Raw genomic sequence first — 16,425 nt, 5'->3', positions numbered from 1 at the left:
AATAAAACTTGAGAAAACATGTTGCAACATTGATACCGTTTCTGAATCGCATCTGGAATTGTGACATAAATTGCACATATACTGGAGCACACAATCGCCACATAATCATAAACTTTGAATATTACACTAGGAACTTTCAACACAATTTTACATCACACAATTTCTCTCTTTCTCTCTCGTATCAATTTCTATTTTTACTTGAAACTCAGGTGGAAAAATTGTAATTCTCGTTTAACATTGAAGAAAGGAAAATCAATTGTAATCGATCGAGGCAGGAAACTGCGTAGTTCTCCGTAGAACGACACTTTGTTCCTTCATTGGATCTTCATCAATCACATATCGAGTGTACAATCACACGTGGCGATCGGCCAAATTGCTCCGCATGCTCTTCGGAAACGGTCACGATGTTCCGCGATGTGATATCCAACTGTGTTTGCACGTACCTGCGAATGCGACAATTACGTTTCCTAAAACTCAACGAACTCGCGCTCGATGCACGCACGCATTGGATGGACAATAGACACAGGTACTACGCGGCAGCCCGTCACACCTGATCGGATAAGGACCTAAGGGTACTCGGATACTGGGCGCGGGTGTGTCCGTGCATTTAAACGTACGGCGACAACGGGAAAGTCGATATACTAATCGTGCTTGCGAATTCAACCACGAACAACGAACAAACGAATTTACCGTGTGCATGTACGCATGTGTATGTATGTATTTACTTATGTATGTATGTGTGCGTGCGTGTGTGTACGTATACAATACGTATGCAATACGTTGTGCGTGAGAGCGGGTGGTGTCCTGCGTGACGACGGTGTGCGTGTGTAATTTGTTTGACTGTACGTGTGCCGATATATATCTGCGGTTATATATTATACGTGTACATGTCAATCAATCGGAACTGAAGAGGAACTAAAACGGAAAGAAATGAAACTATAGCGAAAGAAGGGAGCAGACAAGCGGCCAGTAGCTCTTCTACCCCTGGGCTCGAGACGGAACTGGCCCGTGGGCCGCTCCGATAGACTCGCGAGCCCCCCGTTGATGACCCCCGCCACCCAACACCCCCTCGCCAAGGACCGCGGGATCCCTCTTCGCCGTTAGCCGCTAGCGCCGCCTCTGCCACCCCGTTTGCCACCCTAGCCTAGATGCCGCGCTTTCGCGCCCCTAAACCCGCCACGCCTCGCTCCCGCCCCCGCGGGGAGTGCGTTTTCCTCTCTTTCGCGCTGCCGCGCAACCCTCTCGAGCCGGCCCGGGTACTTCGGGGTTGGACGAGAGCAGGGCGGTGGTCGTTGAACCAGGTATATAGTCGGCCGACGTCTGCGTCGTACTAGTTGCGCGGCAGCAAAATCACCCTTGCACCCGCGTACTCCTCCTTCCCCTCTCCCCCGCGAGGTTGCAACCTCCGCTTGCACCTTGTCGCTACAGCGCAGCTCTCGGACGGTTTCCCAGGAGAAGCGGCTAATCTCCGCCGAACCCTGGACTGCAAGAAAAACACCGAGAAACTGAGGGGGCGAAAGGGGAAAGCAGGAGGGGACGGGAAGAATGAACCGAAGTGAGGAAGCAGAGGATTCGAATCTGTGCAACGAAGACATGTAGCTGAGAGCGCGCGCCAGTGAATTAATACCGGAACGCTGATCCCTTCACCCCCTCCACTCATTCATCTCCCGCCCGGCGCCAAAATGATTTAATTCCAATTTTAATCGGGACAATTTTATGCATTTTCCTTCTCCGTGTTCTTTCATCTTTTTTCTTACTCATCGTACTTTCGTACTGCGTTTTTATTTTTATTTTGGGAATTTCCAAAACCACAAATTTTCTTTCAGGCTGTTCTAACTTAGGGCCAAAGCACAAACATGGCGTAGCGATCTACGACTACGACTGTCGTAGATCGCTACGCCATGTTTGTGCTTTGGCCCTTATACTGTTCCTATCCTTTTCCAGTATCTTTTCATCTTCTTTCTCATTCTCATACTGCTGACTGTTATTCCAGGAATTTTCAAAGCCAAACTTTTTTCCAAATTTTTTCAGTTTCATTAAGCTTGCATTATTGTATGCGCATTCAGAGTGTTCTACTATTTTACAATAAATTTTTATCCACGCCGCGATATCAGATTATGCATTTTCCTTCTCCGTGTTCTTTCATCTTCTTTCTCACTCATCGTACTTTTGTACACCTGCGTTCTTATTTCGGGAATTTCCAAAACCACAAATTTTCTTTTAGGCTGTTCTAATTTATACTGTTCCTATCCTTTTCCAATATCTTTTCATCTTCCTTCTCATTGTCATACTGCTGAAATTTATTCCAGGGATTTCCAAAGTCAAACTTTTTCAGTTTCATTAACCTTACATTGTTGTATGCGCATTCAGAGTGTTCTACTATTTTACAATAAACTTTTAATTTACATTTTCCTGGTACTATTTTGAACTTTTACAGAAAAAATTTTTACTTTTATGCTGATATTAGATTGTATAAATATTCGTTGTAACATATATTCGTCTCGTTTTATGATTAAAAAAAATCATTTATTCATAAATAAAAAGAATGCGACAAATATATGTTACAATCCAATATTATAATGGATGTAGCTCATACATATGGAAAACATATAAAAACATGGAATAAATCTGAAAATATGATATATATGTATATATATGAAGAAATAAAAATCATATGGAGTTCGAATAAAAAAGTTTTGTTTAAAGTATAGAAATTTTTATTTGCCAGGGAGTTCTAAATTCAAATGCAAATTTCAAATCGCGATACAACTGGCAATATCTGATCGGACAACTGTTTATATACATTAATTGCACCCCAACAAATATGTTAGACTAAAGATGCAGTAATTTTCTCGTTCTAGAAACCAATTCATCAACTACGCACCAACAAATTCATTGGACTTAAAACGCAGCGATTTCCTATTCCAAAACGACACTATTAATCAGTAGGAATCAATTAATTAATATTATTCATTGCGAAAAATATCACCCCACGCCAGGGTAGTACGAGAAAATTACTGTATCTTTAGTCTAACAAATTTGTTGGCGTGCAGTTAATGTATATAAAAACTTATCCGACCATCAGAGATTGCCAGTTGTATCGCGATTTGAAATTTGCATTTGAATAATAAAAAAAAGTTATTAACACGTTGCGTGCTGTGACATATTTGTGACTTTCCATTCAGGCCGTGTGAGCTACGGATAGTCCACGTTATTGCATTCATTGGAAACAATAAGATATTAGTAGATTTATGTAAAAAGTTTGTACCTTATTTATGTTTATTTATTTATTTATTTATATTAATAAAACCACATGGAATATGCACAAAAGTGCAACAAACACAATTCCACAACTATAACTTTTATCAAATAAATAAAAGGTGAGCTCTCTCGATCATTCTGGAATAGAGTTACTATAAGGACCATTGGGTGGGCCATAGGACGATTGGGCCATAAGGACCATGGTTCTTGACGCCCACAAGCCGTGTTCCAAACCATCCCCACTCCATCCCCACCACTTACTACCGCAGGCTACAGGGGCCGTTTCTGGCATCGCGATTCACGTAGGAATCAGAAAATCAGTGGTGATGGTAGATTTGAAAAGAAAAATGATTAGCAGACGTATACGGGGGATGGGTGGAGCTAGCAAAATAGCCAAAAGGCCAGCATTTTGCTAAGGTGGGATATCTTAAGATGGGAGTCGTGGTAGCGGAGAAAGAGTAGAACTCCAGTCTCGGTCATTCCATTGTTCAACAGAACAGTGAACAGTGAACAGTGTCCAGAAGACCAAAATCTCGACACAGCAGATTTCGCAGGAGGCAAGAGAAATTCGAAGCAGTCTATTTTCGTTCTCAGGAAACAGTTTTTCGTAAGTAGGAGAGAATTCTATTATTAACTATTTGTGTCTAATCTAATTTATATTTATATCTAATTTATATTTAATTTATATGTAATTTTCTGATCAAAACAGTGATTAGTTCATAAATTTTTTTGCATGTACCTATTATAGAAATAATAGGTACATGCAAAACGAAATACGAAATTTTAGAAATTTGTAGAAATTGCATTATCTTCTTCATTTCCTCATTTCGAAGTGCTTATATTATATATACATTATTTTATTATATTATATTAAATATATCGCACACTTGCTTCAAAAGTGTCACAACTCAAAAATTTCGAATTTCGAGTTAATACTATGAAACGATTCTAAAAACCCTACTCAACCGATCATAAGTGATACAACTATAGATTTTACTCTATAAAAGTGTGATAACGAAAAATAATAAAGTCTTACGCATCTGAGAAATACATTAAACTAACTCAAAAGACGTCGTACGTGGTTCTACGTAGTTATATACTCAAAAGACACGTACGTGGTTCTACGTAGTTATATACCTACTCAAAAGACACGTACGTAGTTATATACTCAAACTGATACAACATCCATTGACCCTACCCAATGAGCAGGCAATATTTTAAAAATGTTTTTTAAATATTGATTTTACATTGATTTTACATTGTACAATTTTAATGTTAAAATAATATTTATTAAATAATTATTAAATATTTATTTAATATTAATAAATCAGTTGCAATAATGATTTGCAAAAACATTTATTTAACATTTATTGAATGTTTTTTTATGTTATGTACTTAAAATAATGCTTCCAAAAAATATTTATTTAACATTTATTTAACATTAATCTATTTTATTATACATAACTTTTTCATTTATTTATGAACTTCTCCTGTGTTTAAAGATGTAAATGTATCCGTAATTTTAGTTTTCGTTAAATATATATATTGTTAAGCATAAGGGTGCAACTTAACACTTGCAACGCTCGTGAGCACCATTCGTTTAATATTTGCTTGATGTTTAACATTTGCTAAACAACAATGAAATAATATATAAGCGTTGCGACGATAGCGTTAACGCTTAAGTGGAACGCACCCTAATTTAGATGGCGCATCTGATGTATGCCGCCCATCAATCTAATCCAGAGTTCAAGAGTTTATATTAAAATAGCATTTACTTAATATTAAAATAATATTTACTTAATATTAACATAATATTTATTTCATATTAAAATAAATGTTTTTTTAATGAAAAAAAGTGGTATTAACCCATTAATTTTAACGTTTTTAAAATAGTGTTTTCCTTTCCTAAAAATGTTTTTCAAAATGTTTTTAAAATCGTTTAAAAATATTGTTTTGCTACTTGGGTAGGTAATGAGCGTTTTCTTCTAACTGATAACTCTTATTAACAAAATAATGTGTTAGTATATGTTCAAAAACAGTTTTCTGCGCTTTGTGAAAAGTTGTAAGTTTTGAATTGTGACACTTTTGAAGCAAGGGTACGATATGTGCTTATATTATATTAAACACGATGGAATTTTATTGCTCAACTCAGTTGTCTAAAATCAGACGACTGTATTTTCAGCTAAGATCTCCATGAAAAATGTGCTCCCGTCGGCACATTTTCCCTCAAAATCTCAAAATTTTAACAAACTAGATCCTCTACTTCAGTAACTCTAATATTAATTACTATAGTAAGGTAAATGTTCCAATGATTGAACTAATAAGAAAGCACGATCACATTTACATTTTTATTAATAAATAATTAATGGAAGTACTAAGAAGACTAACGTTTATATAAAACTTTAGTTTTTCAGGCATCGGAAAATAATAGAAAATAAAATAATTAATAACTGTAGATTATAATTTTAATGAAATATTAAATAATGTCATTTGTACCAATAATTGAACTGAGAAACAAGTTATGTCCTAATTACCGAATAAGACAGACCCAATAATTGAATGCATAATAATATTAAAAATTGCATGTATATGTGTAATTTTCAAAAATAACTCGAAACTATAGACACTATATCTTATTCAAGATGGTAAGAAATTAAATAAAAATGTGACTGTCCTTGTAATATTCAAAATGAATAATTTTTTTCGCAGATTTACAGTCAAATTATATCTTTTTACAATTTATTTCCATAAAAAGAAATGTCAGATATTCTTTTAAATATATAATTTTGTCTCATTTATTGATAAGTATCTTAATAAACACAAATATATTATTAATTATTCAATCATTGGTACATGTTCAATTACTAGGACGTTTACCTTAACTCTAATTTATATGAAGTAGAAATAGAAAAAAAGAGATTGAGCATATTTCCCTCCTTCCTCTTTCTCAGAATTTTCCAAATGGCCAAATGGTCCTTATGGCCCAATTGTCCATGGCCCACTGGTCCTATGGCTCAATGGTCCTTATAGTAACTCTATTCCAGAATGATCGAGAGAGCTCACCTTTTATTTATTTGATAAAAGTTATAGTTGCGGAAGTGTGTTTGTTGCACTTTTGTGCATATTTCATGTGGTTTTATTAATATAAATAAATAAATAAATAAATAAACATAAATAAGGTACAATTTATTTAAATATTTAATAAATAAATAAACATAAATAAGGTACAAACTTTTTACATAATCGTGTTATTGTAATAAAATTATTATTACATTCGAACAATTTATTTAAATATTTAAGAGGATCCTGGAGTCATCTGTATTACTGACGAAGTGAATGACATTTTTTAATGAAATCTTTTTATTGGTTGCGCAGAATAAATAATCCTCTTGCACGATGAAAGAAATCCGTTTGCACGATTCAAGGAACTAATCTTGTACTCTTGTTGTTGATTTTGCATACGAAATTTGGCATGGAATTTTCCAAACAATGAATTTTTTTTATTACGTTTCTAAATTCACTTCGAAAAGCATCATCGTATTCATTTAATATGTGGCCAGTGTGGATGATAGCCATTTCGTACATACAAAGCGCCAAATTGTTATATTAAACACATTATTGTACGAAGTTAGGTAATAAGCCGATAACAAACCTGTAATTTTCGAACTTTTTCCCGTTTCGAAGCTTTGCATATATGAAATAAGATAAGAGTCCCAATAACTGGCCACTTTAGAAATATACAAAAACAATATCTAAAATTTAACGAAATTTAATATTTTTATTAAAAATAGCTTGCATATACAGAAAGATATTACTATTTTGTATCATATAGAAACAAAGAACTTTCACAATTTTTGCAGTATTGAATTAAAATTTAATTACAATGTGAGTAGACTTGATGTACCAATACATAGCCATCAAAAAGCAGTATGTCCTAGCATCCAATTAAGTCCCATTAACTAGCCATAATATTTGTAGCATATTCAAAATAATTTTATTGTAAAAAAATTTATTCTGAGAAGACGAAATAAGAAAAAAGTTAATAAAAAATGCAAATAATAAGTTTATACTTATAATGCAAAGAATAAGTTGACTACTTCAAAATTTATACTATACTTATACTACATGTACCAAATGAAGTAAAAAATTACAAGTACTACACTTTTCTTAATAAAATTGTAAGGAATCTAACAACATTCGCGGTGCACTCGTTTGCGATAATTTAAACTATTTTTCTTATATTTTAAACAAAACGTTTTTAACCACAATTTTTTATATAAGATACTTAATAACACAGGATTATAATCAAATAAGATAAATCAGTAAAAATATCTTCGTAATATTGTATATACAGTTTAATAAAAAATATAATTCCCATCAATGGCTAGGTAATGGGACGTGGTTAGTCATTGGGACTTTTACCTTAGCTATCATTCACACTAGCCACATATTAAACGAATACAATGATGTTTTTCGAAGTGAATTTAGAAACGTAATAAAAAAATTCATTGTTTGGAAAATTCCATGTCAAATTTCGCATATACGTAAAATCGTGGACAAGAGTACAAGATTAGTTCCTTGGTATCGTGCAAACGGATTTCTTTCATCGTGCAAGAGGATTTTTCATTCTGCGCCAATAAAAAGATTTCATTAAAAAATGTCATTTACTTCGTCGGTAATGTCATTTACTTCGTCGACTCTACTTTTATTACGCATATTAATATTACAACTTGCTTCATCTACATTGCCATGACACCATAATACAATACAGAAATACAAGCCTACGCCTATCTTTATGGGGCATGTATGAGTAAAGTGCACGAAATATTAAATAATATGAAGAATAATTCATATCATTTGCCAGTGTAATGTACAAAAACGATTGTTCTTAACGGTACGGTGTGAAATAACTATGTCTCTGCATACGTGGAAGATGTACATCGCGTAATATCTCCGTTCTCATCTCCAGTTTGTTGATTCTGCCCATTTGAATTTATTGAATCGAATTCATTTGAAAAATATCGCACGGTCGCGATTGTCGATTTAAAAAGGCATAGACTAGCTACGATCCTACGATGATAGCACGAGTGTGATACATATGCAGTGTACAGATGCCGTTTTGAGTGGCCGTTCTCTCGAACGCAAATGTCACTCGTTTCTTTTCTTTTTTTTCTTTTCCAAAGATTGTTACTCTTGCGTAAATGTTACTTAATTGCCCAGAACTGTTAGCAGTTTTCTTTTTTAATGAGGTTTGAAAGTTATGTTGTTTAAAAATTACTTACTTTCTGTACTTGGATGGTAGATTATGGACAAGTCGCAATCGTCCGATCAACCAATCACGTCTCACCACGACTTAAACGTTAATTATACAGGCTGCCGCGAGAAGGCACTGATTGCTGTGTCCACGGCGTGAAGTTAGGTTCGGTAACATGAGGGAGTGCGTAATCCGCGGGGAGATTGAGAATGCTTTTAGTAGTTCGCCATGTTTTTCGACTGAGTGGGTTGTGTAAAAGAGGCCGGGGTGAAAATCATCTCTCGGGGCATACAGGTACACCAGAAACCCCCGAGTTCACGTTCGTTTCGATGAGACACACGTATACGAGATGTGAATCCGTTGCTTCGCCGCTGCGAGTGACGTTACGCGATGTCGCGCAAAAGAACCTTCGGTCCCAAGCAGAATGACTCAGTCGAAGCTCTATAGCGTACGAGCGCAAGGTTATTTGCATTACACCCGACCAGGATCCTTTGCCAACAATCTCGGCGTGCGAACATGTGCCTGCAATCGCGTCGTCCGTCTAAATTTGCACTGGTTTCCCGCGCGTCCCAGTCTCGGTTGAGGTAACACTCGTGCAGACCGATATATGTACATTCGCGTTTACTTGATGCAGTCATCGTTCCTTCGTATATAGATAACACGGTGAAAAAGTAGTATTTCATAAAACGACAATGTTGCATTCGACCATGATATTCGGTTCCATTCGCTTGTACACTGCGTGTCACATAACTTGTCTACCGTTAGACCTTGCTCCTGTTTGTCAGCTTCTTGTGTATGTTTGCATACATGTTTATCATTGTGAATACGACATCCAGCTACAGTTGTATGTTTCTATAGGCGTCTATATGTATTTCTTTATATGTACAATTTCAGTGTCAAAATGGGAAGGAAACTATATTTGTTATCCTTCACCAAGACCTGCCAACCTCGCAACAACAATATATCCACCACCCAAGTACAGAAACTAAATAATTTTTAAACAACATAACTTTTCAACCTTATAAAAGAAGAAAACTGCTAACATTTCTGGGCAATTAAGTAACTAATGCAAGAGTAACAATTCTTTGGAAAAGAAGAAAAGGAAAAGAAAACATTTTATAAAACTGACGCATTACGCAATGGTGGTTCCCATGAAATTGAAACATTAAAGGACAATAATAAATCGTAATACCTTATTGTACATATTGGTGAGCAATGATTGTTTATTTACGTTTTTTTAGTTGCAAGACTTTTAGATATCTTAAAACCACAACTATAACTTTTAGGAGAGATGATCACCCTGGAAGTTACACAGCTGGTTAAAGTTTTAAGATCGTATAAAAAATATATTCAATGGGTATGAAGAATCAAGTCGCACCGTCATCCCCTGAAAGTGACACCCCTGGCTCATGGGCTCAGGTGGAGTTGCGTAATTGGCTTGAAGCACGCTTGGACGTTTTGGGTATTCGCAACCCATCTACGCACTCGCGACTTGTACTCGACTTTTTGTGCTTTCCCTTCTCGGTACTGTATAATAATACTTCAGAAGAAGCATTTGGAGTACCTGGTAGTTCAGGGGGTGACGGTAGTTTGCGACTTAGACAACAAGACAAAGTACAGCATGACAGTGAGCAACGACAAATTCTTGTGGATAATCTGATGAACCTATGTGACCAGGTAAATTATTATCCATATATGTACACATAGATAATATAGGTACACCTTACATATATACGTACATATATATGATATGCATACTAACAATAAGTATTATATAATATAAATAATATAATATTTAAGGTATATAGAAATGTTTTACTTTTATTCTATATTTTTTATTTATTTCTATTTTTTTCTGTTTAGATATATCCAGTAAATATGCTGGCCGATGAACTGTGCTCGAGACTAAACGAGATACGAGAAGCTCAGATACTACAAGAGTTAGAAGAATTAAATAGATTGATTGATTATGAGCTACAATGTCTGAGTACAAGCTTCACTGATGATTCAGAAGACAATTTAGCAGCCTTTACCCCTGAAGACGAAGCTAACTGGAGTCCACTCGCAACTTCAACACCTGAAGCTACTGATAATCTGTTTCAAAAGGAGACTGAAACTTTTTTCATCAACCCACCTGCGATCGATGAGGTCGATTTGAGTGCTGAAAACGGCATAACTAACGATCAAGGCAATGGAGGAACTGAACTTGTTGTAAGTAATACTCGCAATAGCCTTTGTTACTCTCTGCTCTTCTTTCTCAAATTTTCTCAATCCAATTTATATTTCTGTTTTTTATTTCTTTCATTCTTAATTTCCTGTTTTTCTGTTTAGGATGCTATAAGAATGTGCTGTGATCCGGCCCATGTATACTCAACAGTAAATCCAGCTGATATGATATCACGTGAACTGGATGTCGATCTGGACGATTATCAGGATCTTATTAATAAGATATTTAACGATGAGGTAGAAGAAATTTGGTACGATCCTCTACTTGCAAATGACCAAGTCCCCCATATTTGCACATCTCCTGAAGCGCTGGAAGTACAATGGCCAGCCGGTACTTTTCTTGAGCGGTTGACTATGAAAGTAACTGTTCCATGGCTCCACATAGTGCACGATAAGAATGGAGCGATCTATCAGACTACTATCGTCCCAGGTAACATACATGGCGTATAAAAACTTACCTTCCCAAACAAATGGATACGGATACGAACACGGACACGGACACGGACACGGACACGGATAAACGCATATGGACAAGACATCAAATTTATTGATGTCAATATATTCATTTTCATTTTTATCAACATTTACTTACATTTATTAGCTTCTCTTCTATCATAAAATTAACTACTTTTTCTTTATTCTCATTTTTTATCTTTAAATAAACTTTATTATCTTATCTTCTATCATAAAATTAACTACTTTGTCTTTATACTTATTCTCATCTTTTATCTTTAAATAAATTTTTGCATACATAAACACTGCATACATTTCATACACACTTATCTTCCCCCGATCACGCCCCAAAATCAGACCTGGACTGTGACAACTGGTAATAGCGATACAAAAATCGTCCCTTGTCCGCCATTCAAATGCGATTTACTAATTATCATAAAATTCATTATTTTATTAACAACAATCACCGAATCTAATTACGTCTGTAAATTCTGGACGTGACAATTAATTCATCATTCATCTAAAGTATAACATTTTATGAATTCATAATTAAGTTACCTCTTGCTCGCTGATGAAGTAAACTGTTCGTAAACTGATCATTAGCATTAAAATGATAATTAAAAAATCAAAGCGGGAAAATAATGCACGTTAATATGCATAAAAAATAAAATAAAAAATACAAAATATTTCTACAAAAGTTGTGATACGAAAAGGTATATCCAAGAGAGAAGTATAGAAAAACGTATTTCATTGTAATATTTATTTTATTTAAAACATTTATTTACAATTGTTTTGTTTACAATTAGTTTTCTTATAACATATTAAATAAATTATCATGGTTGAAAATTTTATAGTTATATTCATAAAAGATGTATTTTAAAATATAGGTACAAAATTTTTAATGGAAAAAAAACCTGGCTCTGCTGTATGAACTGTGATATACAATTCATATAAATCGAAATAAAGTGTACACCATTATGTATCATAAAGATAATATGATAACATGATGATAAAATTATTATAGAATTTACGTCACAGTTACTATATTTAAGATTTTTATGCGATGTAATTTATAAGTTAGTGTCCCATATTTGCAATTTAGCAGTACCAAGCTTTTTTTCTATTCCGATAATTCGTTCAGCCGTGATACTGATAGTCGATGGTAAGTTCAACTTGCTTCGCGTATACACTTGGCATATACGTGCGATATATTTCTTAATACATCTTTTAATCTATTTATACATTTCATACATTTTTATACTATAATATATTTGTTTATATTCATAAGTTATATTATTATGTTGATCTCTTATAGTTCCTGTAAATCAAATTAATATGCAACGGCAGGATTCATGCCAAAACGCGGAGATAAATTTCATGCTGTTGGGCCAGCCTACAAACGCAGCCGGACACAACATATGGTCTCACGCGGCTGCGGAAAATGACAATTCTTGGCCTGAATACTTTAAGGACTCCGAGCTTTCTGCAAATGTGCCTGCTACTCCGCAAGGAAGTGACCGAATTCCTCCTCCTCCGGATTGTCAAGCGGAAGATCGCGAAGTTCTTTACGCGTTTTTGGAAGGTAATTCAGAACCAGAAGATCTATTAACGTCTTCTCGTACTCACTTCCGACCGATAAGAGAGGACGGTGAGTGGGCTGATGGGACCACCTTCCCCATCGATAATTCGGTCGAGAGAATAACGTACAGAAGATCGGAGTCTGGAAGATTGTACCTTCCAGGAAGCGAGACGCCATACCGTGAGTATCGGGACAACATTGAGAGACAGTCAGAGTCCTTCGTGATAAGATTTCGCGTGCGTCAGAATGACGTGGCGACGCAGGCGGATTTGGTCAGAAAACCTGCGGCAGGATCTTCGATCGCAGATTGCATCGATACGGAAGAAGATTCTGAGTCAGATTCTGTGTCAGAAGTAGATCCCACGGTACATTCAGACACTGACACGGATTCTGATACAGAATCCGATGAAGAATCTGATAGGAATCCTAATAGAGGTGCTAATGGAGATTCTGCGGCGGATCTTGAGAACAATGCTGACCACGAGCCTGATCCCGAACCCAATCCTGGTTTTGATGCTGCAGCTGATTCAGGAGCGAATTCTTTAAGAAGAAGGAAGAGGAGAGATCCGAAAGATTCGTATAGTACAATGGCACAATTTGGTACAACTACTAAATCGATTTCTTCATCTTTCTGTCTGGCTAACCCATATGTTAGGCGCGAATTAACATATGTCAGCACTCCCGATACCCTCGATGTCGATCATTCGCTGCATGACGAGTCTGCCGACGTGAAGACTAGGAGACGGCGTAGTAAAGGCGAATACGAGAGAGTTGGAGATTTTGACGTGGAATTTCCACCTCTGCGAGGACTCAGTCCTGTAACAGCGGAAAGGTTGAAGACAGTCGTACCTGTGCATTACACTGGCGAAAGGTATGAATTATTCCTCTATGTTATAAATTTATTTCTGTTAAAGATAAATATTTTTAAAATTAATTTTTTAAAATTAATATTTTAACGTTCAAATAACCTTGTAACAAAAAAATTTGCATATATTCAGTTAATATCTTTTGTGACAATAGATTTGATGATTAGAAGCGAATACACACTGCATTATAACATAACAGATTAAATTATCAGAGTGGCATAAAGAAATAAAAAATATATGCAGGTTATAGGAAAATCATTTCATCAATCACTTTAATAAATCTCGCGAGCATGCAGACATTACATTACCTGTTTCAATAAATGTTCAAAATGTAATTTTCGCACTTGTCAGCATTTTTGAACTTCACGCATAAGAAATGATCGAACTATGACCAATGTAGCTGATGTATTATTATCATAGGCACAGCAAATTCTATTTTTCATGTTCTCCAATTTGCGCGAACTAGTATACGATGTGAAGCTCTCGGAGACTGTCGTATGACTGATAACGATTAGCAATGTTAACGTTAGATAAAATTCGAAGCATGTATTTACAAATATAAGAGAATACCTTTCCAGTCGTCAAATCTGTTGACACTGTCGCAGAAAGCAGGAATTTATGAAGACTTTTCTGTACAAGGTCATCTCATGTGTGATAACATGTAATATAGTGTACTGACTTACACAAGTTCGTAGCGTCTGTGTAGTGTGTGCAGTGAAATTCTAAGACAGTTATATAAATATTCATTCAACAACAACATACGTGCCGTTTCGTTTCAGTACCATTTGTCATTTTAGCGGTAACTTTATAATTCCGTTCTTTAACAACTTTTGATCCTTTTCACACAAAAATTAAATAACGCTACAAACTTTTGTTATCACCTAATCACATGTTGTCCTCATAATTGCTATAACTATAATAATAACTGTCGAGGAAGAAAAGACTCTTCGTTTATTAATATTCTTTTCTTTCTTCTTTTTCTAGGAAGTTGAGCATTCTGAATAGCGGCCGCAGGAACAAAATTATACCCATAAATATTTAACCAATCGTATAATGAGACGTATATACGATTGGTGCATGAACGTATATCTTACCAAAGATAAATATGGGGTCCTTTAAAGGACTCAAAATCACTTCTCTTTTTAAGGGACTTTTACACTTAAAAATATCAAAAGATATCAAAATGCCCGAAGAAAGACGAGTAATTATTTTACCTTCTTTTATTGACATTTTTAAGTGCAGGTCCCTTTCCTCAATTTCTTTTGCTCATAGCAATGATTTTGCTATACATGTAAAGTGTATATTCAATTTGCAACCGAGTTGCAAGTGCGAGCTCACGGTCGTCTGATGTGAGACGTTTCATGTGAAGTAGTAGCTTGTATTGCGGGTGCGACGAAACTAGGATAAAATATAAGTCAAAGCTATGAAATAATATAGTTTTGCTATGAGATGAAGCGCGACTTACTTTCAAATTGAATATATGCTGATAGCGCACGTATCCTTGCAGGTATTTTACGTACGAACTTTATTTCGATTACGATTACGAATATATCTGATTGTATAGGCGTTTCTTTTTCTGTTGGAAGACACAGTAGCGGCTCCGATTATCAGTTATCAACGATCTTGCATTCGTCTGTTAACTGGATAACTAGCAAGCCGCTACGAGGTACTGTCGAGATTTGACGAGGTCTAGCTACTCTTGTTTTCCTAAGAAACGAAGAAACAATTGATAGTAGTGCAAATGGGGGTCCTCTTGGCATGTGGAATTTGTTATGCATGTATCCAAGAAGGCACGCGAGTAAACCCCCTTCATAATTCGTAAATAATGCAATATGCAATTGAAACGGTGCAAAATGCAAGAATATTAATTAATTCATTTAGATAATCGCCATTAACTTTTCGATGAATAAACGAGCAAGCAATGGAAAAAAAAGAAAAAAAAACGTGTACACCTTACACAATGTTTCACGTTGAGAGAACGTCGAAGATGTAGTCAACACAATTTCAGTTGTAGGTGTTGTTGATTTTCGTGATTTTTCAAGAAGAGAACATTTTACGCCGATTTTGTAGGAAATTGTAGGAAGCGATTGCGTTTCTCATCCGACGTGCAAGCCGAGAGCATACTTGTGCAATTCTTATCGAGAGAGAGAGAGAGAGATGAAAAAGGTGTGGATATCGTGAAAACAGACACGAATAGATTTAAACGAAGGTCGGAGAGTGGAGATAAATTTGAGAGGATTTGTGTACTTACTGCGAACGCTGCACGATTGCGAATCGGATGTTTAATTACAGCGCTGTTCTTTTCTTGTTTTCTTGTAATTATTAATGAATTATCTTAATCGCATTTCCCCGATATGGTTTATCCCCCTAGAAGATTAATTCCCTTAACCGATTCCCCTCCCACCTCTCCCGTGTCCCAGATCCCCTTGTGTCCAACGCTTTCCCCGTGCTCATGGAAACCGAATAACCGAGAATATACATGTAACGAAAAAGAACGTGTAACTCGAGAACACGCTTACCTCGCGAAAGGTATGCAAGAAAATACAAAAAAATGTTACTAGGATCGAAATGCCTTTGAGATGTATGTTGTGAGAGATATCGCTGCGCCATACGGAAAAATTGTGTTAGGAAGGAATGTGTTACTTTCAGCGATTCTATCTTGGAGACATGGCGTAAAAAGGATGAATGCAATGTAAAAATTGTAAAGAGAAAAAATGGAAGCATAAAACGAATATATGGTGAAATCATGTATGGGAAAGGACAAATAAAGGCATTGAATGAAAATT

General features: G+C 35.6%; 2 protein-coding genes across 18 annotated transcripts in view; one reads left to right on the top strand and one right to left on the bottom strand.

Annotated features, from left to right (window-relative positions):
• The window catches only part of LOC105280759 (ELAV-like protein 3), a 37,016-nt gene extending 35,987 nt beyond the window's left edge, over positions 1 to 1,029 (bottom strand). For 10 of the 13 annotated variants that reach the window (XM_011341540.3, XM_011341542.3, XM_011341538.3 and 7 more), the window contains exon 1: positions 444 to 1,028. The gene's annotated coding sequence lies outside the window, so the exon portion shown is untranslated. Of the gene's footprint in view, positions 1 to 443 lie in introns of all 13 variants that reach the window. The other 3 variants (XM_011341530.3, XM_011341536.3, XM_011341537.3) reach the window with 1 other exon arrangement.
• Positions 1,030 to 8,670: 7,641 nt separating this feature from the next.
• Positions 8,671 to 16,423, top strand: LOC105280756. 5 transcript variants are annotated; one of them, XM_011341522.2, is made up of 7 exons: positions 8,671 to 8,809; positions 9,410 to 9,723; positions 9,802 to 10,192; positions 10,379 to 10,726; positions 10,847 to 11,171; positions 12,510 to 13,644; positions 14,624 to 16,423. In XM_011341522.2, the coding sequence occupies exons 3-7, from the start codon at positions 9,869 to 9,871 to the stop codon at positions 14,679 to 14,681; spliced, it is 2,190 nt and encodes a 729-aa protein (XP_011339824.2). In that variant the 5' UTR covers positions 8,671 to 8,809; positions 9,410 to 9,723; positions 9,802 to 9,868; the 3' UTR covers positions 14,682 to 16,423. The 5 variants fall into 5 exon arrangements, with proteins under 5 accessions (XP_011339824.2, XP_011339827.2, XP_011339826.2 ...); XM_011341525.2 differs by lacking the exon at positions 8,671 to 8,809 and adding an exon at positions 8,816 to 8,976; XM_011341524.2 differs by lacking the exon at positions 8,671 to 8,809 and adding an exon at positions 8,816 to 9,099.
• Positions 16,424 to 16,425: the final 2 nt, after the last annotated feature.

Source organism: Ooceraea biroi, chromosome 8 (assembly GCF_003672135.1).
Source record: "Ooceraea biroi isolate clonal line C1 chromosome 8, Obir_v5.4, whole genome shotgun sequence".
In the NCBI taxonomy this organism is placed as follows: domain Eukaryota; kingdom Metazoa; phylum Arthropoda; class Insecta; order Hymenoptera; family Formicidae; genus Ooceraea; species Ooceraea biroi.
The sequence above is the reverse complement of the archived record's forward strand: the minus strand, read 5'-3'. Positions and strand labels throughout refer to the sequence as shown.

Coding starts and splice junctions, on each gene's coding strand:
- LOC105280756 (XM_011341522.2), top strand. CDS start 9,869: ATGGGTATGAAGAATCAAGTCGCACCGTCATCCCCTGAAAGTGACACC. Junction 10,193..10,378: donor TGATGAACCTATGTGACCAG/GTAAATTATTAT, acceptor TTTTCTGTTTAG/ATATATCCAGTAAATATGCT. Junction 11,172..12,509: donor TCAGACTACTATCGTCCCAG/GTAACATACATG, acceptor GATCTCTTATAG/TTCCTGTAAATCAAATTAAT.